This window comes from Chiloscyllium plagiosum, unplaced genomic scaffold, assembly GCF_037043375.1.
Source record: "Chiloscyllium plagiosum isolate Xiang-an unplaced genomic scaffold, Cpla_swu_hap1 HiC_scaffold_12, whole genome shotgun sequence".
In the NCBI taxonomy this organism is placed as follows: Eukaryota; Metazoa; Chordata; class Chondrichthyes; order Orectolobiformes; family Hemiscylliidae; genus Chiloscyllium; species Chiloscyllium plagiosum.
In genome coordinates this window covers 89,870,244-89,898,183 of record NW_028270150.1, presented here as the reverse complement: position 1 = coordinate 89,898,183, position 27,940 = coordinate 89,870,244, and the positions used below count along the sequence as shown (strand labels likewise).

Below are 27,940 nucleotides of genomic sequence, written 5' to 3'. Positions count from 1 at the left end.
ATAAGTCAATTCAAGATTTCAAAAATGTTCCAAATCAGATATACAATAAACTCTGAATTGAAAATTACTTAATTCAAATTGTAAGTACTAAATTCCACATGTATATGTGTGCTAAGTTCAAATAATTGAATAATTCAATTTTAATGAGGGCAAACCACTTGGAATTATAGGGTGTTGATTATATGCAAATGGGGAGCTAGTAATATACAAAGAACATCAGAGTAGTTGTAACTAAACATTTCTATTGATACTCTTGAGAAGAGATGAGTTTATTCAAATCGTATGGACAATATAGTGTAGAATTTCGCTCACAGCAGCCGTAGCTTCTTCACAAGTTGGTCTTATGAAGGAAGCTGGAAGTAAAAAGCCATATGTCCCAGTGTCGCGAAGTTCAAAGGTAAATGAATATTTGATGCCCAAGTCATAAGCCCAGTCATCTGAACATCCACTGGATAAATCTGTTACAATAATAAGAGGGAGATTTAGAAATCTATTTTGATTTGCTAGCCATTGTTACTTAAACACTATCCCAAAAGATAGGATCATGTGACAGGTCGATAAATTAATCCAGTGAGTCGTTGAGCCATACAGATTCCAATTTCAGCTCCACGCCTGGGTTGAATCAACCAAGCTCAGCCACAGCACCAATGAAGACTTTATGATTGACCTTTTCTGTTGTTCAAGAGCTGGAAAGGCTGGTTTATATTCTGGTTCCTGCTTGCCTGCCCATAGAAGTGCAGGTGTATGAAAGTGAAGTCAATATTTGACTTGTCTGTGACTCCCTCTGTCATGTCTAACAAACCAAATTAATTTTTTGAGGAAGCTGCTAAATTAGCAGATGGGCACATTGAAGGATGACATTGACATTGACATCTGAAGGCATTCAAAAAAGTAACGTGTAAACAATTGTTAACAAAAGGCACATGGAAGCAATGGCAAAATATTGGTTTAGTAGATTGGTTAGGCAGTAGAAAACATGGAGTAGGGATAATGCAATACGTACTCATAAAGTGACTGTGGTGTCACAGAATGATCTTTACTGTGTTTATAGATAATAAAATAAAGAGCCGTATATCCTTGTTTGTCTGACATGATGATTGGTAGTATAGTAATTAATATAGATGGAAGCACAAACCAAAGAGACATTGATAGGTCAAGTCAAAGGGCAAAATACAACTAGCTTTATGAATCATTGATGGTTGTGATATACTCATGCACCAGACAACTAACTGCACAGATCACCACTGACTCTATAACTAACTAAATACATCAACACTGACTCCGTAACTAACTACAGATCACCACTGACTAACTAACTACACACATATCAACACTGACACTGGAACTAATTACATACATCACCTCTGACTCTGTTACTAACCACATACATCAATACCAACTCTGGAGTGAGTTGGGATACAGGTAATAGACAAACACAAGTTTATGTAGCCAGGAATATGTTGGAATAGTCAAACCTAGAAGGAGCAAAGATAATTGCTGTGGTGGGGGGTTTGATGGGAAGACTTGATGGGCTAGGGAACAGAGTTTATGGCACTGATCAAAGAGGATGTCTTCAGCCTCAGTCATATGTAGCCAGAGGAAATTCCTGCTCAACCAGATAGGGAAGATTGGAACTCGCCATTTGAGAAATTAGACAATGAAGAGATCAGGGAGAGATCAATTAGGATGTTGTCAGTGTAAATGTGTCACCTGATGTAATGTTTACAGTTGCTGTCCCTGAGGAGCAGCAAGTAAACGAGAAATAGGATGGGGGCCAAGGATAGATCCTTGGGTAGTGTGGTGTGGGGTGGTGTCACTGAGAGCAGGATGAACAAAGATTCTCTGGCAAGACCAGATAGACACTGCCTCTGTGTCGAGCCACTTAATTGGAAAAGTTGGAATCTGGCAGATTTATTCTTCCATTAGAAAACTTGCCAGCTTCTGTTGGACTTGCACTTAAATCTAATGTTTCTCTCTTGAAAGCAAAAATACATTACAGCCGCTTCAAGTAATAAATAGTCATAATGTTATTTTGATTGATAGTCATCGATGAAATCTTTGCAAACTTTGGTTTTTTAAGGTTATTGAGGGATTTAATGATTGTAAATCTGAATTTCTTTTGTCTTGCATCATTTAAATGATCAATAATTTTGATCTGATTTTCTGTTCCCTCTGCGATAAAGTAATGATAGAGTTCAGACATTAATTAAATGCTCAGTACCAATAATTTATCCATTCTCTTAAGACAGAGATTTACTTTGGAAAGGTCCATTCTGTTAGAGATTTTAAACAGCTTTCCCGCTATGTTTCCTTGCACACAGTTAGTGTCACTTTTAAAAGAAATGCCAAAACTCTTAAAGCGGCCAAAGGTGAATACCAGATCTCCAGCGTCCACAGTTCCTTGCTTTATGTAAAAGGTTAAAAATGTCTTTCTCAGTCAGCATTTTCTGCACAGCACCTGACATTCACTGAAAAGCAGGAGCTACATACAATGGTTGGCTGGTCTAATAGTGTCTGTTTTGTGCCACCTATTTGAGATGAATTTCTACCCCCCATGTGTTTAAGGCAACTGGCAAAAGATCCCAGGGTCAACATGAGGGAAAGTTTTTATACAGTGTGTTGTGAAGAAACCTAAGAGTGGTGCAAGCATCCAGAAGAGATATTTGAACCCGGGTTAGCTATAACATTTACAGGGCTATGGGTAAAGCGCAAGGGGAGTGGGACTAACTGGATAACTGCTCCAAAAAGCCATCACAGGCACGCTGGGCCAAACAGGCTGTCTCTCTGTGCTATATCATTCTGAGTGGAAACCAATTTTTGTCTTAAAGAACTTTTAATTGCCCGACTGCCATAATATCTGCCTTGCGAACTGATTTCCTCAATCTCCCTAATTTTAAAAATTGAACAGCCATACTCACAGATTGTTTTTGCTGAGTTTCCAAAACTGTAGCTGGTGCCATGTACTGACCTGACGGCAGTGACTGCCTTCCATGCTATATAATTCTGGAGGACAGAGAAATTCTGAATGTTAGTTCACCCACACAGTTTTACACAACTGGGCTGCAATTTCACGTGCGCCCACGTGCATACAACATCATGTGGATATTTGAGTAAATCGCTTACCAATTCATCATGATCCTTAGATTTAGAAAATTTGTAGGAATATGGAAACATAACCATTTGAGAGTATGAATGTATTGAAATGTAGCTTATGATGTGATCTGATCTCTTCCTGATGAAGGCAGCTACAGCTTTCACCTCTGGTTCAGACTCGGGATAACGTCCACAATATGTTTCACTGCATGGGTCATTTGATGCTCCAGGACCTGGACATGAAAATAGCCAAAATGAGCGTAGGATGCAGACTAACCATAGGATTCCTGTTAATGTTAAAAATGCTAATAAATGAAGGACAGTGTATAGAGATTCCTGCACCATCTTAAATCAGTTGCAGACATTTGCTGTTTAACAATTGGAGTGATAAGAAAATTCTTGTACGAAATATTTGTGGTTTTATGAAAATATTGTATCGATTTTCATGAGTTGATTCTCTTAGTAGTGCAGATTGCTCAGCATTTTATGGTACCATGTGCTATCTATAATCAGGGGAATGAACTCTACTAAGTGACGCTGAATGTTTTAGGGGTGTGAATTTGACACACAAACAAATGATCATATGCCAGAGGTCCTCCTTTGGATTTGCTGGTCAGTGACCTTTCTTCATAAGCAACATGCTTTGGATTTTTCACTTCTGAAGAAGGGTCACTGACTGGAAACATTAGCTCTGTTTCTCCCTCCGACAGATGCTGCCAGACCTGCTGAGTTTCTCCAGCAATGAAAGCCAGTTGGAGGGGGGAAAATGGGGGTCTGCTATAAGGTGTGTGGTTCAGGGTTCTGGATGTGTTGAGGGTGGGATAGGCTGGAGGAATGTAGGATCCTGGGAGCAAGGGATGTCGCGTCCTGTGGCAAGGAATTGGGATAGCCAATCCCTAGGAGGGAATTATAATCCCAGAAGTGTCAGGTCAGGGTCTGGGACATGTAATGGGTCTGGAGGAGATGTGTTTAGCAGTGTGTGAAGTAAATATTGGGTCAGTTTAATAGTTATTTGGGAGGTAGACTGTGTACCTAATACTTTATTGACCGTGTAATTATTTTACTTAATCCTGTCAGAATCATCCAAAGTCTCCAATTTTTTTGCAGACTTTCAGTAGATTCCATGCAAAGTGAAACTGCCCGCAGAAACATTCAATTTCCTGAGAGATTTTCTCAGAATGTGTGACATAATCTGCAAGTTCCCTCCAAGCCACTCACCATCCTGAGATGGAAACGTAAAGCCATTCCTTCACTGTGGCTGGATCAAAAGTTTGGAATTCCCTCCCTCAGGGGATTGTGGGTAAACCCACAGCACATGGACTGCAGCGGTTCAAGAAGGCAGCTCACCACCATCTTCTCAAGGGGCAACTAGGGATGGGCAGTAAACGCTGGGCCCAGCCAGCGACACCCACATCCCATAAATGAATAAAAAGAAACACAATCTATACTGGAATAGCAACTGTTGGCTGAAGGAAAAGTTTGATTATTTTCTCTCAGTACGTTTCTTTTGATCTTCTGATTATTTCTGAGCATCTATTTGCTTTCTTATTCCAGTAAGTAATTCTGTTATAACTTCCTGTATTATATTTTGTGTCATTATTTCTCTCAGTACTACACATTCTCTCTTTCAGATCTCTTCTCTCCCAATATTCTCTTTGCTATTTATTTCTGTCATTTCTTGTCTTTGTCGCTCAGAGTTTTATCAGTTGGCTCAACGGTAGTTCCTCATAGACGAGGATGATTCCCTTCCACTCTCAGGGTGTCTGTACAGACAAATGGGGTGACCGTAGGCCCTATTACACTTGGGGCAGAAGGTGATCATGGGAAGGGATGGGCATTGGTATGGTAGCGCGCTCCTTTCACTATTTGCATCTGGCTTCTGCTTTTTCCTGATGGCAAGTCTCGAGGTGCTGGATGCCTTCCCAGATGCTCCTCCTCCACTTGGGATGGTCTTGGGCCAGTGATTCCCAGGGTGTCTGTGGGAATGCTGCACTTCCCCAGTGAGGCCTTGAGGATATCCCTGAAGCACTTCCTCTGTCCACCTGGGGCTTGCCTGCTGCTTCAGAGCTGGGAGCAGAGCACCTGCTTGGGGAGTCCCGTGTCGGTCACGGGGACGATGTGCCCAGCCCATTGCTGACTAGGGTGGTCACTGCCTCGATGCTGGCGACGTTGGCCTGGGCGAGGGCACTGATGTTGGTGCACCTTTCTTGCCAGCAGACTTGCATGATCTCATGCAGGCAGCGATGGTGGTACTGCTTCAGGGCCTTGAGGTATGTTTTCTACAACTACGGGCACAACAGGCTGGGCTGGCATAAATTAATCACTTATTAAAGTCTCTGTTCATATATGTATCCTGATCAACTAAACTGTTGGACCTGATCAGCGATATATTAATAGATTTGAACATGAGCTTTTGGGTCACTGACTCATTAGCACAAAGTTAAAAATCACACAACACCAGGTTATAGTCCAACAGGTTTAAGTGGAAGCACACTAGCTTTCGGAGCGCCGCTCCTTCATCAGACTCCGAAAGCTAGTGTGCTTCCAATTAAACCTGTTGGACTATAACCTGGTGTTGTGTGATTTTTAACTTTGTACACCCCAGTCCAACACCGGCATCTCCAAATCATCATTAGCACAAAGTCAATGGCAATGAATCAACAAACGTTGCTCTGTAGGAACAATGGGTAACTAAGAAGGCAAATGGACCTTTGTCCCTCATTGCTAAAGGGATTCAGTTTAAAAGCAGGGAGGTTGTGTTGCAGCTGTACAGGGTGCTGGTGTACTGTATACATTTTTGGACTCCTTACTTGAGAGAGGATGTACTGGCACTGGAGCGGGTGCAGAGGAGGTTCACCAGGTTGATTCCGGAGTTGAGGGGTTTGGCTTATGAGGAGAGACTGAGTAGACTGGGATTATATTCATTGGAATTTAGAAGAATGAGGGGGATGTTATAGAAACATATAAAATGATGAAGGGAATAGGTAAGATAGAAGTAGAGAGGATGTTTCTACTGGTGGGCGAAACTAGAACAAGAGGGCATAGCCTCAAGATTAGAGGGAGCAGATTTAGGACTGAATTGAGAAGGAACCTCTTCACCCACATCTATGGAATTCCCTGCCCAGTGAAGTAGTTGACGCTACTTCAGTAAATGTTTTTCCAGCTAAGATAGATAATGTTTTAAACAGTAAAGAAATTAAAGGGTACAGTGAGCAGGTGGGTAAGTGGAGCTGAGTCCACAAAAAGATCAGCCCTGATCTTACTGAATGGCGGAGCAGGCTCGAAGGGCCAGGCGGCCTACTCCTGCTCCTGGTTCTTATGTTCGTTTGAAACCCAACAAAGCCACTTGAGGGATTGCATAGATAAGAACCAGAGATTTCTTGCTCAGTGCTGAGAGTTTGGGATATAATTGACTCTTACTTAACCCTAGTCTTTTTAACCCCATGTTCAATATTCTGGCCAGTGCAATCATCAATTACCAATGACATCATAGCGGCCAATTAAGCATCATCTCCTGTAACAAATGCTTCCCCTCCTTTATATGATGAAGTCATTTTTATTCTCTAGCAAGTGTTTTCTCAAAAAAAGGTTTGCTATTTGCACTGTACGACCACGTTTCATGGCTCCATTTCCTGCTGCTCTACATCAGAAGTGACAATTGTTCCAGAGATTGGGAACTGCTTATTTCAATTCTTTCGATTCCCCACAGTATGGAAACAGTCCCAGCAGTGTGGAAACAGGCCCTTCAGCCCAGCAAGTTCACACTGACCCTCCAAAGAATAACCCACCCACACCCATTCCCCTACATTTACCCCTGACTAATTCAGCTAACCCTCACATCTTTGGATTATGGGAGGAAACCCACGCAGACATGGGGAGAATGTACAAACTCCACACAGACAGTCGCCCAAGGCAGGAATCAAACCGGGATCCCTGGCACTGTGAGGCAGCAGCGCTAACCACTGAGCCACCTTGCCACCCTTTAGTAAAGTCAGTAGTAAATAGCAAAGTCAGCCTCATGTACAGTGAATTTGAAACTTCCTGGGTGTTTTTATTGATTGCCAATTCTTTGTCTACTGCATTTCATTAATAAAATCTGTTGCTTTGGCATGTTTAACCTGGTTTCGATCATACCTGACTGGGTGAAAAATTGTCTCCTTCCGACTTGTTGTCAGAACACAGACAGTAGTTTCACTTACCACAAGCAGCAGACTGAGCACACACACCTGAAACTGGTTACACGGGCTTCCTGGCAATGTCACTTTAATTCTTACGAAGGTGGAAACAAATTACTCAAAGTACACGTGAGAAGAAACACTTGGATTAAGCTTTGTGCTTTGAAATCTTTAGATAGCTCACCGCACCAGCTCGCATCCCAGTTCCGGTTCAGGTCCGTGCCTACACATTGATCCCCATTATATTCGGACCGGTTCTTCCTCCAGAAGCGGCTCTGAAATATTCAATTCACAACATTTGTCGTAGAGTCGTACAGCACAGAAACAGACTCTTCGGTCCAACCTCGTCCATGCCAACCAAACGTCCCACGCTAAACTGACCCCATTTGCCAGCCTTTGGCTGATGTCCCTCTAAACCTTTCCTATTCAGGTATGTCTCAAAATGTCTTTTAAATGTTGTACCAAACCTGCATTGACCACTTCCTTTGGCTGTTCATTCCACATAAGCACCACCTTCTGTGTGAAAAGGTTGCCCCTCAGGTCCCTTTCAAATCTTTCCCTTCTCACCTTAAAATTATGCCCTCTAGTTTTGAACTCTCCAATCCTAGGGAAAAGAGCTTTGCTCTTCAACTTATCAATATCCCTCATGATTTTATAAACCGCCGCAAGGTCACCCTTCAATCCCCTACGCTCCAGTGAAAAAAAGTCCCAGCCTCTCCCTATTACTCAAATCTTCCAGTCCCAGGTCCTGGTAAATCTTTTCAGCACCCTTTCCAATTTAATATCCTTCCTATAGCAGGGTGGCCAGGACTGTGCTCAGTACTCCAAAAGGCCTCACTAACATCCAAGTCCAAGATAGGGGATTTTGTTTTAACAGTGGAGGCAGTGGTGTCATGGTAATGTCACTGGATTGGTCATTCAGAAACCCAGGTGCATGTTCTGGGGATATGGTACCAAATGGGTTCCCACCCTGCCTAATGGTGAAATTTGAGTAAAAATCTGGAACTAAAACCCAGTGTATTGGCAACCATTGTTGTAAAAACATGTCTGGTTCACTAATGTCTCTTGAAGCAAGGAAATTTTAAAAATAATTCACTCAAGGGCGCGGGCGTCACTGCCCGGGTCAGCATTTATGGCCCATCCCTAATTTCCCAGAGGGCAGTTAAGAGTCAACCACATTGCTGTGGGTCTGGAGTCACATGTAGGCCAGACCAGGTCAGGATGGCAGTTTCCTGTTCTAAAGGGCATTAGTGAACCAGATGGGCTTTTCCGGCAGTCATTTCATAGTCTTCATTAGATTCCTAATTCCAGATATTTGTTGAATTCAAAACCCATTAACTGCCACTGGCAGGATTTGAACCCAGGCTCCCAGAACATTACCATGGTCTCTGAATTAATAGTCCAGTGGTAATGCCACGAGGCCATCACCTTCCCATCTGCTGTCTTTTTTCTGGACAGGCATATAAGTGAGTCCAGATTCACAGTAATGTGGTTGCCTCTTAACTGTCCTCTGGACAACAAAGGAGGAAATGAGTACTACAGATGCTGGAGATCAGAGTTGAGATCGTGTGGTGCTGGAAAAGCACAACAGGTCAGGCCGCATCTGTGGAGCAGGAAATTCGAAGTTTCGGGCAAAATCCCTTAATCAGGAACGAGGCTTGTGGGTCGGGGCTGAGAGATAAATGGGAGGGAGGTGGGTTTGGGGGGAAGGTAGCTGACAATGAGATAGGTAGATGAAGATGAGGGAGAAGGTGATAGGTCAGAGAGGAGGGTGGAGAGGATAGATGGGAAAGACGATGGATAGATCAAGAGGGTGGTGCAGAGTTGGAGGCTTGGGAATGGGATAATGTGGGGGGAGGGGAAATGAGGAAACTGTTGAAATCCACATTGATCCCATGTGGTTGCAGGGTCCCAAGGTGGAATATGAGGTGTTCCTTCTCTCAGCCCCAACCCACAAACTTCATTCCTGATGAAGGGCTTATGCCTGAAATGTCGATTCTCCTGCCCCTTGGATACTGCCTGACCTGCTGTGCTTTTTCCAGCACCACATTCTTGACTCTGGACAACAAATGCTGGTTTAGCCAGTGATGCCCACATCCCATGGTTCCATCAAAAAAAATGGAGCATGACTATGTTGACCTGGTAAACATAGGCAAACAAAGGTTTATCTTCCCCATTGGATTTTATAAAATACCCAAGACTACAGAGAAGCAGATTTTGTTGGAGTGGTGACCTGGAAATCAAGCCTTGCTATTTTCAAATGACTGGAGTTATGACAAATGTAAAAGATTTTAAAACAAGTCCGACATTCCCCAATTCACCCGATTTTAATTCCCAGGTTAACAGAAAGTATAGTCCAGGAATCCGCACTTAGCAACAAGAATGACTATTTATTACAAGCAAATAGACTCCAACTACAGGTAAACTGTCAGTATATAATATTGCTAATTAAAACTCTAATCCAATTATAAACTTCCTCTTACACACACAGACAGGAAAACAAGGATGTAGAATAGAGGAGTCAAACTTTAGTAAGTTTGCAGAAGACACCAAAATAGGTGGTATAGTGGACAGTGAAGAAGGTTATCTCAGAATATAATAGGATCTTGATCAGATGGGCCAATGGGCAGGGGTGTGGCAGATGGAATTTAATTTAGATAAATGTGAGGCGTTGCATTTTGGTGAGGCAAATCAGGGCAGGACTCATACACTTAATGTTAGGGCTTGGTGACTTTGCCTAACAAGAAGACTTAGGGATGCAGGTACAGAGTTCCTTGAATACAGAGTGGCAGATAGACAGGACGGTGAGGAAAGCATTCGGCATGCTTGCCTTCATTAGTCAGAACATTCAGTCTAGGAGTTGGGATGCCATGTTGTGGCTGCACAGAATATTGGTGAGGCTACTTTTCAAATACTGTGGACAATTCTGGTCACCCTTCTATAGGAAGGATGTCGTTAAACTTGAGAAGGTATCCTTCTCTAATGATGACTCTGTATGAATTCAATCACAACACCAAAGGCCTTGCAAAGATATTGCCAGTTGAGTTCCTTTTATATATATGTTTTCCATAGGAAAACCAACCCTGAGCAGTTTTCTTTGACAAAGTAAAATGCTGGAGATGTTGAAGTAATACTATAAAATGATGCAGATCTGGTTGCATCTGTAGAGTGAGAAACAGAGCTAATGTCAAAGGGCCAATGACCTTTTGTTAAGTGGCTCACTGAGCAGATTTCTATTTGCTTCAAATTATTTTTGACTTAAAAGACTCAAAAAAAAAGATTGTAGGGTTCAATCATTACAATAATTATTTCTTTCACTCAAGAAAATCTTGGAATTGGATCTTCTCCATGTTTGATCTGGATAACTAAGTTTAATTGAAGTCTGAAGGCCACATGTTAAAAAAAAAGTTGCAACTGACTGAGAAGGGTTAAAAAAGGGGGGAGCTGTGACCCCCTCCACATCTGATAGAAACACCCTTCACTGGTAAACCTTCTTAAACACTCCCCTTATCCTTATCAGAACTGCATGTAGATTTAAGATGAGACAATTATGAGAAAAACATTCATTTAATCACGTGTTTCTCTCCATAGAGTTACTCCGAATGCAGTTATCACATTAAATCTAAAGTTAACAATGAACTCAAAAACTTACAGTTGTCCATGTGTACTCATAGCCATCAACGTTCCAGACGGGGAGAACATATATTTCGAACGATTTCAGAATGTTAGTGAGGACCGTGTTCTGTGCAGTGACAAGCTAAAACATGACAGATCCAACGCTTTAACTTTTGTTACCCTCCCAAAAGACCATTAACTGAAATCAGAGACAAGTATATAAGGCTCGAATCTATTTAGGATGTGCAAGGAATATAGGCTGCGATAGAATTGTGCAAACTGTTCGACTCGTTTAACCAATTTACTAACGGTAGAAGCTTGTTTTAATTCCACATCAATATCTCATATTTACAGGTAAGTATTTGTTTCTTAGAATATCTCTGTTGGTTCACATCTGTGATCTTCTGAGATAGTGTATTCCAAGTTCTCAAAACGTTTTGTGTGGAAAAATAGTTTTGCATTTATTTTTAACAAATCTGAGGAGCTTTGCAAGGCAGGAATGGGGTGGGAGGGGATGTCAACAGTGGGTTCTACTCACCCATTTAACACTCATAGCCAAGGTACAGCAGATGCTGTTTAATTTAGATAAATGTGAGGCGTTGCATTTTGGTGAGGCAAATCAGGGCAGGACTCATACAGTTAATGTTAGGGCTTGGGGATAGATAGTCATGAATCTATCTGTATCGGCCTCCCAAATGCTTAATGTTTCCCCTGGAGTGTAGGAAGCTGAGGGGTGACCTTTATAGAGGTTTATAAAATCATGAAGGGCATAGATAAGGTGAATAGCCTTTTTCCCAGGGTAAGGGAGTCCAAAAAAAAAGGGCATAGGCCTAAGGTGAGAGGGGCAAGATTTAAAAGGGACCTGAGGGACAACTTCTTCGTACAGAAGGCGGTGTGTATATGGAGCTTGCTGACACAGGGAGTGTTAAGTGGGTACAATTACAACATTTAAATGACATTTGGACAGGCACATGTGTAGGAAAGGTTTGGAGAAGTACGGGTCAATCACAGGGAAATGGGATTAGTTCAGTTTAGGAAACGTGGTCAGCATGGACTAGTTAGGCCAAAGGCGAAAGTGAGGACTGCAGATGCTGGAGATTAGAGTCGAGAGTGTGGTGCTGGAAAAGCACAGCAGATCAGGCAGCATCCAAGGAGCAGGAGAGTCAATGATTCAGGCAAAAGCTCTTCCAATGCTGTATGACTCTAGGTCACTGAACTAACCTGTCGGTCGGAGTTTGGGAAGACAGTACCTTACAAAGAGGGAGAACTCTAAGAGATTATAAATTGATCAGACGAAACTAATAAATATCTGCACTGACAGCCCAGGGAAGAGCTGCTGGTTCCCAACAATATGGTTTCTCACCTTACAGCTGAGCACTTTGTATATGCATGAGACAAAGTGGGCCCTATATCACAGAATAGAATCCCTACAGTGTGGAAACAGGCCCTTTGGCCCAACAAGTCCACACCAACCCTCTGAAGAGCAACCCACCCAGACCCACGTCCCTACCCCATTATCCTATATTTACCCCTGCCAAATGCACCTAACCTATGCATCCCTGAACACTATGGGTAATTTAGGATGGCCAATTCACCTGACCTGCACATCCTTTGGATTGTGGGAGGAAACTGGAGCACCCAGAGGAAACCCACGCAGACACGGGGAGAATGTGCAAATTCCACACAGACAGTCGCCCGAGGCTGGAATCGAACCTGGGTCCTTGGTGCTATGAGGCAGCAGTGCTAACCACTGAGCCACTGTACCACCCCATAGCAAATGCCACCCAAGATTCTCTCCCCACGAAGATTGTCTCTTCAACAAATTGTGGGATCTTAAGGAACCTTGAATTGTTTATACTTACATCGGAGGGTTCACTGGCGTCTCAAGAACACTCAGGAATGTGACCAGTGACTGCCACTGTGTTACTGGCTTCACTGTGTGCTCAGTACAGAGGAACCTCGATTATCCGAACTTCAGGTTATCTGAACAAGATCGCAAGGTCCCGATGCTTGGCTAAACTGTGTTATCCGGCATTCGATATCCAAACATTTGTTTATCCAAACAAAATACTTCCTGCCCATGACATTCGGATAATCAAGGTTCTTCTGTAAATTGTAGGGTTTCCTATTTCAGTGGGATATATTCCTGAAGGTAGTGTTTAGATTAGATTCCCTACAGTGTGGAAACAGGCCCTACGGCCCAACCAATCCACACCGACCCTCCGAAGAGTAACCTGCCCAGACCTATTTCCCTCTGACTGATGCATCTAACACTACGGGCAATTAGGCATGGCCAATTCACCTAACCTGCACAGCTTTGGACTGTGGGAGGAAACCGGAGCACCCGGAGGAAACCCGCACAGACATGGGGAGAATGTGCAAACTCCACACAGACAGTCGCCCGAGGCTGGAATAGAACCTAGGGCCCTGGTGCTGTGAGGCAGCAGTGCTAACCACCGAGCCACCATATCTCCTGACTTCCTGCCTCTAATTGCCCTATCTCCACATTTTTCCCATTGACCCCCCGATAATAGTGACACATCACCTTTCCATGCTGAATGGAAAGGGAACAAACTCTTCAGACAAGGGCTTTTCCCTGGGGTGGGGGAGTCCAGAACTACAGGGCATAGGTTCAGGAGAGGGGAAAGATATAAAAGGGAACTAAGGGGCACCTTTTTCACACAGAGGGTGGTGCGTGTAAGGAGTGAGCTGCCAGAGGAAGTGATGGAGGTTGGTACAATTGCAACATTTAAAAGGCATTTGGATGGGTATATGAATAGGAAGGGTTTGGAGGGATATGGGTCAAGTGTTGGCAAATGGGACCAGATTAGGTTAGGATATCTGGTCAACTTGGACCGAAGGGTCTGTTTCTGTGCTGTACATCTCAATAACTCTATGACTCCATGCTTGATTTTTTTTCCCCTGCTGCCAGGCAAATAGGCTTTTGAGCAAAGCATCATTATTTCTATCAGCAGTAAACAAAAGTATTCGCCACCTTTTTTTTCAAAACAAATCTCAATTCTTCATGGGCTTTCGCCAGGGTTTCTCACAGCAGTTGTCTGGAGATAATTTCTAATTCATAGAGACTTGGTTTTTACTGAGTTGTGGTGGGAGAATAACAGGCCTGTGTTTGTATATAATCTGAAAGCCGTTTTTGTTTTTGCATATAATCTGTTTATTATAGAGTCATAGAGCCATAGAGATGTACCCAACGGAAACAGACCCTTCGGTCCAACCCGTCCATGCCGACCAGATATCCCAACCCAATCTAGTCCCACATGCCAGCACTTGGTCCATATCCCTCTAAACCCTTCCTATTCATGTACCCATCCAGATGCCTTTCAAATGTTGCAATTGTACCAGCCTCCACCACTTCCTCTGGCAGCTCATTCCATATACGTACCACCTTCTGTGTGAAAAAGTTGCCCCTTAGGTCTCTTTTATATCTTTCCCCTCTCACCCTGAACCTATGCCCTCTAGTTCTGCACTCCCCCACCCCAGGGCAAAGACTTTGTCTATTTATCCTATCCATGTCCCTCGTGATTTTATAAACCTCTATAAGGTCACCCCTCAGCTATCAGGGCTTTTCCACTATAGGGCCTGAAGGGAAAACATTGTGAATGAAGCATACAGGCCTGACTTTCTGCACAGTCAACTGATTATTAAATTAGATCACGGAGGATTCAGGGAGAGCTAGTCAATTGGATACAAAATTGGCTTGAAGGTAGGAGACAGGTGGAGGGTTTCTTTTTGGGCTGGAGTCCTTCGACCAGCGATGTTCCGCAGGGATCGGTGGTGGGTCCACTGCTGTTTGTCATTTACATAAACAATTTGGATGTGAATAAAAGAGGTGTGGTTAGTAAGTTTGGGGATGACACCAAAATTGGTGGTATACCGGCCCGCGAATTAGGCTATCTAAGAGTACAACAGGATTTTGATCAGATGGGCCAATGGGCTGAGGAGTAGCAGATGAAGTTTAATTTAGATAGATGCAAGGTGTTGCATTTTGGTAAGGCCAATCAGGGCAAGACTTACCCAGTTAATGATAGTGCACTGGGGAATGTTGTCGAATAGAGAGACCTGGGGGTTCAGGTCCATAGTTCCTTAAAAGTGGAGTCGCAGGTCGACAGAGTGGTGAAGAAGGCATTTTGCACATTTGCCTTCATTGGTCAGAGCACTGAATATAGGAGTTGAAACATCATGTTGTGGCTGTACAGGATATTCATGAGGCCACCTATGGAGTACTGTGTACAATTCTGGTCACCCTGCTATAGAAAGGTTATTCTTAAATTGGAAAGGATGCAGAAAAGATTTACAAGGATGTTACTGGGACTGGAGGGTTTGAATTATAAGGAAAGGTTAGGTAGGCTGGGACCTTTTTCCCTGGAGTGTAGGATGTTGACGGGTTACCTCATAGAGGTTTATAAAATCATGAGGGATAAGCTGAATAGCAAAGTTCTTTTCCCCAGAGTGGGGGAGTTCAAAACTAGAGGGCATAGGTTTAAGGTGAGAGGAGAAAGACTTAAAAGAGACCTGAGGGGCAACATTTTCATGCAGAGGGTGGTGCATATACGGAATGAACTGGCAGAAGAAGTGATGGATGCAGGTACAGTTATGACATTTAGAAGACATTTGGACAGGTACATGAATGGGGAAGGTTTAGAGGGATATGGGCCAAATGCAGGCAAAGTGGACTAGTTTAATTTGGAAAACAACATGGATGAGTTGGGCCGAAGGGTCTATTTCCATGCTGTAGGACTGTTGTTTGTACACCAGTGCTCCAGTACAACCAGTACGTTCAATTCCAAATATTACTGTTTTTTTTTAACTGGATTTTTCCCTCTGTGTGGGTTCAAGTCCCTCCTGCTCCAGACATATGTTGTAATACGTTTGAAGACATTCATTAAAAATGTATAATCTGCAATTGATAAAACTCACATATTGTACGAACCACTGGCAGAAGGCAGGCGATATCCATTCACGGGCATGGATGCCACAATCAATCCACAATGCACCCCTTGGTGAGGCGGTGCCATTGAAAACCTGGGCACAGAAGCGCAGCAACAAGATAAGGGTATGGCCATTCTTTCAAGTGGGAAAAAAGGGGCACAAACAAAATAGAAGAAAGCCTTTACCTTTAGCACATAAATTAGTCGCTTCTCAGATGAAGATCCAATAAGTATTTTTTGAATGACAGATGGGTACGCTTTCGTAATTTGTGACATCCACAAATAAATCTGGAAAAAAGTATCAAAATAGAAAGGCAAGGAATTAATATGATTTCGATGATCACACGGGGCCTAGGTAAATGAGATGTTGGACATTGATAAGAGTGAGTGGTATTCACTTCCTGAATGCATTGGTAATGTTAATCTTTTTCCAATGTCACAGAGATGGAAACAGACCCTACGGTCCAACTCGTCCATGCTGACCAAATATCCCAACCCAATCTAGTCCCATGTGCCAGCACTTCACCCATATCCCTCTAAATCCTTCCTATTCATATACCCATCCAGACGCCTTTTAAATGTTGTAATTGTACCAGCCTCCACCACTTCCTCTGGCAGCTCATTCCATACATGTACCACCCTCTGCGTGAAAAAGTTGCCTTTTAGGTCCCTTTTATATCTTTCCACTCTCACCCTAAACCTATGCCCCCTAGTTCTGGACTCTCCCAATCCAGGGAAAAGACTTTGTCTATTTACCCTATCCATGCCCCTCATAATTTTATAAATCTCTATAAGGTCACCCCTGAACCCCCAACGCTCCAGGGAAAACAGCCCCAGCCTGTTCAACCTCTCCCTGTAGCTAAGACCCTCCAACCCTGGCAACATTCTTGTAAATCTTTTCTGAACCCATTTAAGTTTCACAATATCCTTCCTATAGCAGGAAGACCAGAATTGAACACAGTATTTCAAAAGTTTGTATTTTTCTGGCCAGTCCAGTTGAATTACTGGTCAATGGTAACCCCCAGGATGTTGATAGTGGGGGATTCAGTGATGGTAACATCATTGAATATCAAGGAGCGGTGGTTAGACTGTATCTTATTGGAGAAGATCATTGCCTGGCATTTGTGTGGTGCAAATGTTACCTCGTAAACCAAGCCTGGATATTGTCGAGATCTTGTTGCATTTGAACATGGGACTGCTTCAGTACCTAAAGAGTTGCAAATTGTGTCAAACATTTTGCAATCATTGGTGAGCACGCTCACTTCTGACGGAGGGAAGTTAAGAAGTGGGGAGATTCGTTTATAGCTTAGAGAAACTGATGGACAAACTGTACAGAATTGTAGGCACCAAAACAAAAGGGAACAATTGAGCATTCAAGGGAAAATAGCAGCTAGCATTAAACTGGTCTATTCAGCCTGAAAGAGAGGTTTTCTCGGAGAGATGCTGGATAGTCAGGGTTGTGGTGAAGGTAAATATCAGTGAGACCAGAGGATATGGTCCCAATCTATTAAAAGGTAAAGGTAAGATCGCAGGACATCATTTCTTCATTCACAGCGATTGACACATGGAAGGACTCTGAGATGAAGTGATGGAGGTGAAAATCCTCGAATCATTTATGAAACAATTGGACATATCAAAATGGAGGACCAGAGGTTCATTTTAGACAGCTGAACTAAGATGGCTTTTGTGTAAAAAGAGAACTCAATGATATTGCTGAACAGGATTTGTAGAGGATATGTCCTGTAAGCTGGTTGAGATATGCTCATAACTAACTTCTGTCTTAAATTATATGCCGTTCAGGTAATGAATGGAACAGAGGGAAAAGGATAGGTTCTTTTTCTAGCTCCTGAGCACCTGGGCATTGGTGGAAAATACAGGGAGATTGGAAAAGTGAGGTTCTCATCATTGAGAAGAAAATGTCCAATTTTCCATCCAAGGTCCTATCAGGCAGTTGAGAATCCCATCTGTGAGAGGTCAGGGATCTGTTTGCAGTCATTAACATCTCAGTGCTACCTAATTTTACCTTATTCACATGCACTAAAATAAAAGCAAAATATTGCAGATGCTGGGATTCTGAGCTAAAAACAGAAAGAGGTGGAGAAACCCATCCATGCCCCTCATGATTATATAAACCTCTATAAGATCACACCTCAGCCTCCGACGCTCCAGGGAAAACAGCCCCAGCCTATTCAACCTTTCCCTATTGCTCAAACCCTCCAACCCCAGGATTTCCGTCGCACCCCTTCTTGATAAGGCCCGAAACGTCGATTCTCCTGTTCCCTGGATGCTGCCTGACCTGCTGCGCTTTTCCAGCAACACATTTTCAGCTCTGATCTCCAGCATCTGCAGACCTCACTTTCTCCTCAAAGATTTTAAAATAACCAGCCAGCTCCCGCTGTCCTGAAGCACTGTTTTAACATACACTGGGAAGTAATGACTTCACTTGAGTATTTTCCACAGAGAGCTCAAGACTCTGAGTAACTGTACTGAAATCCGTTTCCTTCTTTTTGTATCATCTCCATATTACCAAGCCAAGTTTTTGAGTTAAAACTAATTTACAGCATCAGTTGGGGTCTGAGTCTGAAATCCATCAACTCTTGGCCTTTGATGGCTGATTCTGCTGTTCATAAATAAATCCTGGCAAAAGGTTCACCAGCCTCTGAGGTATGCTCTATCCCAAGACTGTCTGGCACTGGGGTCAGTATCATCATCCATTAGCACTTGGTGCTGCCACAGCCACACATCAGTTCACTCCAACTACCCGATCCTTTGACCTATTCCAGCAATCTGTACTTTACTGATTGGTTCTGTCAAACACTTTACTGAGTAGTGATGAGATTCCATTTTCAAATTTCAGAATGATAGCATGTTAGTTATTGGCCAGAACGTAAATCGATGTGGCACTGAAAGGGCATCAGCTTCTCACCAGCCAGACCTTTACCGATTAAAGAAGTGTAGACATTTTCGAATATTACTGACATCTGAATGAAACTTCCCAACATCACAATCTGTAACTACAAGGCCTGGCATTCTACCACAAGCCACGGGGGATCGACCCTGGTTCAATGAAAATTGTGAAACAGCATGTAAGGTGCAGCATCCGTCATACCAGGAAAACTGGAGAAAGTGAGGGCTGCAGATGCTGGAGATTAGAGTCGGGGGTGTGGTGCTGGAAAAGCACAGCAGGTCAGGCAGCATCTGAGGAGCAGGAGAATCGACGTTTCGGGCATAAGCCCTTCATCAGGAATTATGCCAGAAACGTCGATTCCCCAGCTCCTCGGATGCTGCCCGACCAGCTGTGCTTTTCCAATCCCACATAACAAGAAAATAGTATGGCAACCTGATGAAGCTACAATACTGGACTGACTACTTGCATGTGCCAAACAGTGGGAGGAGCAAGGGATAGTCAGAGCTAAGCGATTCCATAACCCAATGGATCAGATCTGCCTAATCCAGTTGTGAATGGTGATGGACAATGAAACAACTCACTGGAGGAGGAGGCCCCACAAATATCCCCATCCTCAACGATGGGGGTGGGGTGCCCAATACACCAGTGCAAAAGATAAGGCTGAAGCAATCTTCAACCGCTGAGTGGACGATCCATCCTGAGTTTAAAAATGTGGTGCTGGAAAAGCGCAGCAGGTCAGGCAGCATCAAAGGAGAAGGAGAATCGATGTTTCGGGCATAAGCCCTTCTTCAAGGGCGGCACGGTGGCACAGTGGTTAGCACTGCTGCCTCACAGCGCCAGAGACCTGGGTTCAATTCCCGACTCAGGCGACTGACTGTGTGGAGTTTACACATTCTCCCCGTGTCTGTGTGGGTTTCCTCCGGGTGCTCCGGTTTCCTCCCACAGTCCAGAGATGTGCAGGTCAGGTGAATTGGCCATGCTAAATTGCCCGTAGTGTTAGGTAAAAGGGGTCAATGTAGGGTAATGGGTGGGTTGCGCTTCGGCGGGTCGGTGTGGACTTGTTGGGCCTAAGGGCCTGTTTCCACACTGTAAGTAATCTAATCTAATCTAATTTCCAGCAACACATTTTTAAGCTCTGATCTCCAGCATCTGCAGTCCTCACTTTCTCCTAGATCCATCCTGAGTTCCCCAGCATCACAGATGCCACTTAGATTCACTCCATGTGCTATCGAGAGCTGCTTGGATAATGCCCCCTGAAAGCTCTGTGGATGTACTTACCAAGACATGGAGTGCAGTGATTCAAACAGGTAGCTCACTACCGCCTTCTTGAGGGCAGTTATGGATGTGCAACAAATGTTGGCCCAGCCAACGATGCCAACCTCCTGTTAAGAAAGCGAGATTTGCTTCTGCACAGGCTGAAAATGTGGATGAGAGGTATCTTCCTGGGTGGAACTGACCTTGAGGCAAAAACGTTGGAACTGCATGAATGGTTGAAAGGTCGACAGAGGGAAAGACAGCATCCGAAGGGCAGGAAAATCAACGTTTTGGGCAAAAGCCTATCAGCTTTTGCCCAAAATGTCGATTTTCCTGCTCCTCGGATGCTGCCTGACCTGCTGTGCTTCTCCAGCACCACACTAATCTAGACTCTGATCTCCAGCATCTGCAGTCCTCACTTTTGCCTTCAGAGGGAAAGGCCAGGCTTGCTGAGGAAAAAAAAGTTAGGAATGTAGTGGGACATAATGTTGGTGAGGTTGAGTTTGAAATTTAACCCTACACAAATTCCAATGACTGCTACATCATTCCCCTTAACCCCAACCCCCCTCCCTCCCCGCCCCCCCCCCTCCCCATTTGGAACTTTACCTCAAGAAAAACTTGACAGACAGCATCATCAGTGCTACTTGCTGTCGTGAGGATCATGATTAAATCTGTTGATGGGGAGCAAATCCCTCCAGTTATTTTTCCCTTCGCAGTTGAAAAGCTGCTGAAACAAGCTCATAAACCAATATTTACAACGCACCCACCTTCTGTGACACAAATGAGGCTTAGTTTTCTGCCAGAGCCGATATTTAAGAAACAAATTGTTAGTGGAACATTTCTGCGTTAAAATCTGTAACTTGGAACAAATGAAAACACCACTAAAGATAGAGCTCTTCCTGCCTGGAGAGGCTTGGGTTGTAAGGGAGAGTTACCCAAAATGCCCGAAATGGAGGAACAGATAGGAGGAAAGGGCTGGAGGAGAAAGAGGAGGTAAGAAAATGGAGGACAAAAGGTCCGGCTCTGAAGTTGCAGAATTGAGTCTGAGAGGCCTTGAAATGCTGATAGGAAAATCTTGAGCTGGATTTGTATTTTGTTGGAACACTGCAGCGAGACCTAGAATGAAACGTTAGTGGGAGAGCATGGTGGTTTATTGAAATGGCAAGCGACTGGGAGGGCTGGGTCATTTCCTACGGACAGAGCAGAGGTGGTCCACAAAATGGTCACCCATTTCCACATTCGGTCCCTCTGTGGCAGAGGAGGCCACTCTGTGTGCAGAGAAAAAAGGTGAATAGATTCAATGAAATACAAATAAAGCGCTGCTTCACCTGGAAGATGTGTGTGAGACCATGGACAGGGAGGAGGTGAAGTGTTAAGCCTTGTGTGGTTGCCATGGGTGCAGTGAGATAGCGTTGGAGTGATGGAGGAGTGGGCGGTCCCTGCAGAAGGCTGACAGTGGAAGGTGGGGTGGGGAGGGGGGGTAGATATTAATGTATTGTTGTCTTCAAATTTGAAAATATAAGTTTTTGTTAATATATTTTGTAATTGTTAAAATTTGAACTCTCAGTAAACACTACTTATTATAACATCTGACCTATCAGAAAATATCACCTGTATCCTAATTCTCTGCTTTCTATCTTGCATCCAATTTCACAAAGATACCCGCAAGTCTGTGCACTTTCAATAATCTCTCACATGGAACCTTATTAAATGTATCCTGAAAGTGCAAAAAAACTCAACTAGATTAGCAGATATGACCTACCATCGCAAATCCCTGTAGTAACTTCCCAGAAAAGTATCTTAAATCAGCGAATTTGTAGTTTACCATATATTCCACCACTCACTTTCCCTTAACACATTTACATAAACAGGAAATGAAAACATTTAACAAGTGCCTACCTCTTCCAGTGGATGATACATCTCATAATACAAAGAAGTGCCACGGGGCGTAAGAGCCACATTTGTGTGTTTTTGTTTCTTTATGAGTTGTTGAACATCCTCAACCAACACCCTGAAAATGATACACATTCTGAGCTTACAGGAAAGTAAGTGATCAACCAAACAAAAGGCACAGAAGAGGTAAATATCAGTGGCTAACAGTGTAGAATTTGCAATTTGAACCCCCCCCCCCCGCCAAAGGGGTCAGTTCATTGGGTCAGTGTGAGTGTGTGAGTCCAATAGACTATTTTTCTTTTCCTGGTTCTACTTTTATTAAACAATACACAATTTACAAAACAATTAACATTAACAGCTGTATACAGAGTAACAGCAATTTACAAGGGAGAGGAGCAGCAAAGCTAGGCCCCAAACCCTACCGTTCAACCAGTTTTCAGGGAAATGAGGACAAACCTCAAATCATCAGTCATCACAAAACAGTAACAAATACATATAAGACAGTCCAATTACATTTTAAAAAGTGCATAAAATACAGACCCCCCCCCAAGCAAGCCACCTGTCTCTTCCACCTTCTAGCCACTCTAGGGCAGCCTGCCCCTACGCCCCTTCCAGCTCTTGGCCTGCCCCATGCCCCTTCTGGCTTCCAAAAGACTATTTGGTGCAGCAGTGGGAGTGCTACAATTAGCACTTAGCCCCACTGGCTTAGGGAATAGGAGGAACACTTGAAGGTTCCAATCAGTGCAAATTGCTATCCACTGCCCCCTGCTGGAAGTGTGTGAATATTAGGTGAGTATAAAAGTCAGGTTTGGCTGTCAGTACTCACTGCCTATCCACACATGTCAGGTACAACTTCAAGACTAGAGGGGTTTGCAACATTTTTAGTTCTGCATTCTATCTATCTGTATCATAACATATTAAAAAATGTATTTGGCATACCTATATGCAATGCTTGATGTAGCTAGCTGAGTTTTCACCTCTTCAACATTGGATATATTGAAGTAAAGGTGGATTTCTTTGTTGATTTTGATATTATCAATTGAGCTTGGTTGCCACAGATCAGCCTGCAGGTAATGAAATCAGGTATTAGCTTCTTGTATCACATTAACAAATTTATTCTCCACATAACTACATTCAAATGAACTTTAATTTGTCTTTCAGGAAAGATTTCAGCTGCTGCTAAGAAAAAGATAACATTTAATCAGTCTTTCAGGTGAGTAAGACACCTTTCAGTGGGTCTGCCTGCTACTTGGTTTTAAAGGGATTGTCCACAGCTCATGCACCATACTAAGTTAAAGATTAGATTAGATTCCCTACAGTGTGCAAACAGACCATTTGGCCCAACAAGTCCACACCGACCCTCTGAAGAGCAACCCACCCTGACCCATTTCCCTCTGACTAATGCACATATCACTATCGACAATTTATTCACCTGACCTGCACATCTTTGGATTGTGGGAGGAAACCCACAGAGACACAGGAGAATGTGCAAACAGTCATCCGAGGTGGGAATTGAACCCAGGTCCCTGGTGCTGTGAGCCACCTTGCCACCCTAAGAGATCTCATGTCCCCTCACTAAAACAGTAACACAGCATCAATGATTAAAACACACCGAACATTGGGTCATCCAGTATTCCACTGTCTGATTTATGGAAAATACAATCAGGACAAAATGCTTGCAAGGCTGTGAGGAAAGAACAGCAATGAGGGAAGATTGCCAAGCACTTTCAAAGAGGAGATGCCAACACAAAGCACCAAAACGTTGCTGCATGATTCTGCCTACAAATCTCAGAGTAAGAGACAGTCACATTTGAGACAGAGGAGTGAAGAGGCATTTCTTCTCTCAAGAGGGTAATGAAGTTGTGGAATTGTTCACTGCAAAGGGCCGTTGAGGCTGGGTGGTTAAGTATATTCAAGACTGAGATAAACAGGTTTTTAATCAGTAACGAAAGAGGCAGGAAAGTGGAGTTGAGGATTATCAGGTGTGATCTCATTGGACAGCAGGGCAGATTCGATGGGCTGAATGGCCTATGCTGTCCAGTCTTCTCACTTGCTGATAGAGACCAGAAAGATTCCAGAAGTGACGTTATTTCAGTGCCTGTGTGAAACAACATCCCGTATAACATTAGGAGCCATCACAATTACAATGACCCTTCTGTGTCAAGTGGGTGCAGAACCTCAAAACTCAACAATACCTTCCTCATTTTCTGAGTTTAAAGTGGATTAGCCTGCCAACTACTCTGGAGAAGGGTCACTCATCAGTAACTTGCAACATTCTTTATGTCTCTCCATAAGTAGGTAAGGGCTTTATACTCAAGTCTCAGCAGTGCAGGTGGATTGCCCAATGGCTATGGCTGCTCCTGAAGCTGATTGGTAAGGACCACTCCCACTGAGATAGCTCAAAGCCTACCATTCAACGGACGGGGTTTGTGACAAGGAATGTATTAGTGAATCCAAATGTTTCCACTTCCTTGATCCATAGCTTCTACTGCTCAGGCCAGTCTTTGGATTGAGAGATTTACCTCTCAAGTCGATGATCGCCAACTTTCAGGGAACACCTATTCATAGTTCAAAAAGTAATGCCCTCCCGAAAAAAGCAAAGGAGTCCTGAACTGGAATCAGAATTTCCGTCCTACACACTTACCATCCTTCACTTAAATGAGGAATAGTCTGTGCAAAAGTACCAGATAATAATGGAGATGTGACCAAGAAGGTACCAGAGATCAGAGCCTTTAACTTGTGGAGAAATTGGAGATTTTGGGATTGTTGCTCTCAGAGCAGAGAAGATAAAGAGGAGATTTGATAGAAGAAATCAAAATTGTGAAAGGATTCGATAATTAGACAAAGAGAAATGGTTTCCACAGCCAGGAGGCTTGGTAGCCAGAGGAGACAGATTTATACAAACAGACAATATAGCAGGAGTAGGCCACTCAGCCCTGCAAGTCAGCTCCGCCATTTGTAACATTACTCCATACTCCCACCTATAACCAATTACCTTTCACCTCCTTGATTATTAGGAATCTATCTATCTCTGCCTTAAACACTCTCAATTCTCTGTGAGAAAAGCAATTCTTACCTCTGTCTTAAACAGACAGCCTCTTACTTCAAAACAGTGGCTCTCTAGTTCCTTTCCACACCCTGTCAATGTCCTCCAGGATCTGTAACGTTTCAATTAAATAATCTCTTCATCTTCTAAACTCCAGCGGATACAAACCTAGCACTTTCTCATAAGGCAACCCGTTCATTCCAGGCATTTGTCTGGTCAACCTTCTCTGAACATGTTTCAGAGATTTAATGCCTTCCTTAAATAATGCGACTAACAATTTTCATGATTCTCCGGATGTAATCTCACCAATGTCCTGCACAACTGAAGGATAACCTACCTACATTTGTACTCAGTTCTCCTCAGAACAAACAACAAGAAGTCTGTAAGCATTCAGAATTACAAAGCAAAGTTGAACAGAATCGCAGGCAACAGTGCATCCCTACCCAGTGAGCTCCATGCATTCTATGCTCACTTTGAACAGAAGGTCGGTGAAATGATGTCACCTATCCCATCAGCCTTGGGTGCACCTGTACCCTCAATCACTGCCACAGATCAACCTCCTTGAGAGTGAACTCACGGGAAACGACTGGCACATATGGAGTCCCTGGCCGTGCACTCTGCGTGGACGAGCCGACAGGAGAATTTGTTGACATCTTTAACCTTTTCTTACCACCAGCTGAAGTCCGCACCTGCTTCAAGAAGACCGTCATCATCCCAGTGCCAAATCAAAACTCATGCAGCGTGCCTCAATGACTACCATCTGGTAGCTCTGACATCCATCATTATGAAGTGCTCTGAGAGGTTACTCATGGCTCGCATCAACTCTACCCTCCCAGATTGCCTTGATCCCTTGCAATTCGTCTACCGACACAACGGGTCCAGAGCAGACACCATTTCCCTGCCCCTACACTCATCCCTGGAACATCTGGATCACAAGAATACTCACGTCAGGCTCCTACTTATTGACTACAGCTTCACTGTCAACACCATCATTCCAAACAAACTCATCTTCAAACTCCGGGACCTAGGTCTCTACTCCACACTCTATAACTGGATTCTGCACTTTCTGACCCATAAACTGTAGTTGTAAGGACAGGCGACAACACCTCCTCCACCATAATCCTTAACACTGCGTACTCTGCCCCTTTCTAAACTCCTTGTACACACACGACTGTGTGACCAAATCTTGCACCAACTCCATTTACCAGTTTGCTGGGAAATGACATCATCGTTGTAGGTTAGATCTCAAACAATGATGAGACAGCATACAGGAAGGAGATAACAGCTTAACAGCATGGGGTAAAGACAACAATCTCTCCATTAACATCAGCAAAATGAAGGAGCTGGTCCTTGCCTTCAGGAGTCGGAGTGGAGAGCACATCCCTGTTTCCATCAGTGATGCTGAGGTATAGATGATGAAGAGCATCAAGTTCCTGGGAGTGACAATCACCAACAATCTGTCCTGGCTAACCCACATTGACACTACGGTTAAGAAAGCATAGCAACACCTCCACTTCCTCAGGAAGCTAAGGAGATTCAGCATGTCCAGAAAAGACCCTTACCAATTTTTATAGATGCACTGCAGAAAGTATTTATCTAGATGCATCATGGCTTGGTGTGGCAACTGCTCTGTCCAGGACCGTAAGAAACTCCAGAGAGTTGTGAACACAGCCCAGTCTGTCATACAAGCCAACCTTCCATCCAGTGACTCCACCTACACTTCTTGCTGCCTAACATAATCAGACTTTTGAATGGAATTCTTTAATGTTAATGTTGATCTCTCTCTCTGCACCTTCTAGGCAGCTGTAATATTGTATCCTGCACTCTGATCCATTACCTTGATATACCTGTATAGTACAATCTGTCTGTAAAGCACACAAGACAACACTTCTCACTGTACCTCAGTACATGTGACAACAATAAATCAAATTCTGATAGCACGGAGTGTGAAAATAAACATGGGTACCAGATTAACTGGCTTAACTGATTAACTGATGAGGTAACTGATTATGTAAAGATAGAAACAGTAATGATTTTGGTCAAGGGATAAATAGTGGCCGATTGGTAAACACAAAATGGCAGAATGTTTGTCGCTTGTCAAGAAAAATAAATCTAGGACAAAAAACCTAATACAATTTTATTGCATGTGCTCTGGCTTCAATCAGATAGAGTGGAACTAAGCAAGTGTAATTCCACAGGCTGGACAATGGAAGAAAGGCATTGCATCTTGGTTAAAAGGGACTGGGATGACATCTAGTCGAAACTGTTATATTTGAACACTGCTCCAACACATGGAATTCTAAAGAAAATTGTACAAGGATTCCTAAATTACAAAACAAAGCAATTTGTTCAGCAAAAGGTAAGAAAACATTAACCAATGCCCAAATAAGTAAAATGAACCATCACCTCATATTGGTCGAATATTTGTTTGATAAGTTGAATCTCCTCATCCGACTGCGGCTTAATAGCTAAAACCTGGTCTCTAAAAAGCAAACAATGTGAGACTGAGTTAGTGATGGATTATGAAGAGAATTTTGAACCATTTCTCAATGGGCGATTTCACACACGCTTACTGCATATTTGAAGGTGACTATTGATCAAATGCTTCAAATATGCGTTTGATCCACATAAACGTTTATTGCCGCAGGTGCAGGACCATGGCTGAAGTCAGAGTGGATAGATGTAAGCTGTTTTGATTTCCATTGTGAAAGAGCAATGCGCAGGAATGAAAAAAACAGTAAGCCTCGCTTTTTAGCTGTTATTCCAGCTTAATCGAAAGGACACTTAAGAATCGTCACAATTGATAGCATGCAAATTACCCTGGTACAGTTTGGAATTTGAGTAAGATTCGCAGAGTTACCTGACTTGTCTTGGTGAAGAGGCAATTATCACTTCGGTGAAGGTACATAACAAACATGCTAAAATATGAAATGCCATCTTCAATGGAAATACACAACGTGAAAAGATTTTGTGTGTCCTATCACTTGACCTGGACTATTGATTTATA

General features: G+C 43.3%; 1 protein-coding gene across 1 annotated transcript; it reads right to left on the bottom strand.

Moving 5' to 3' along the window:
• Positions 1-253: 253 nt before the first annotated feature.
• Positions 254-27,940, bottom strand: cpb2 (carboxypeptidase B2 (plasma)). The gene is made up of 11 exons (XM_043700339.2): positions 27,794-27,940; positions 27,340-27,415; positions 22,827-22,951; positions 21,894-22,005; positions 16,019-16,120; positions 15,822-15,926; positions 10,921-11,025; positions 7,453-7,543; positions 3,124-3,326; positions 2,919-3,003; positions 254-458 (listed from the first exon to the last, which is right to left on the bottom strand). The coding sequence occupies exons 1-11, from the start codon at positions 27,868-27,870 to the stop codon at positions 274-276; spliced, it is 1,266 nt and encodes a 421-aa protein (XP_043556274.1). The 5' UTR covers positions 27,871-27,940; the 3' UTR covers positions 254-273.

Excerpts from the sequence above, each read along its gene's own strand:
- cpb2 (XM_043700339.2), bottom strand. The coding sequence starts at position 27,870 with ATGGCATTTCATATTTTAGCATGTTTGTTATGTACCTTCACCGAAGTG. Across the intron at positions 27,416-27,793 it reads TCTTCACCAAGACAAGTCAG|AGACCAGGTTTTAGCTATTA; the intron begins GTAACTCTGCGA and ends TTTGCTTTTTAG. Across the intron at positions 22,006-22,826 it reads ACATCAAGCATTGCATATAG|GGTGTTGGTTGAGGATGTTC; the intron begins GTATGCCAAATA and ends TATCATTTTCAG.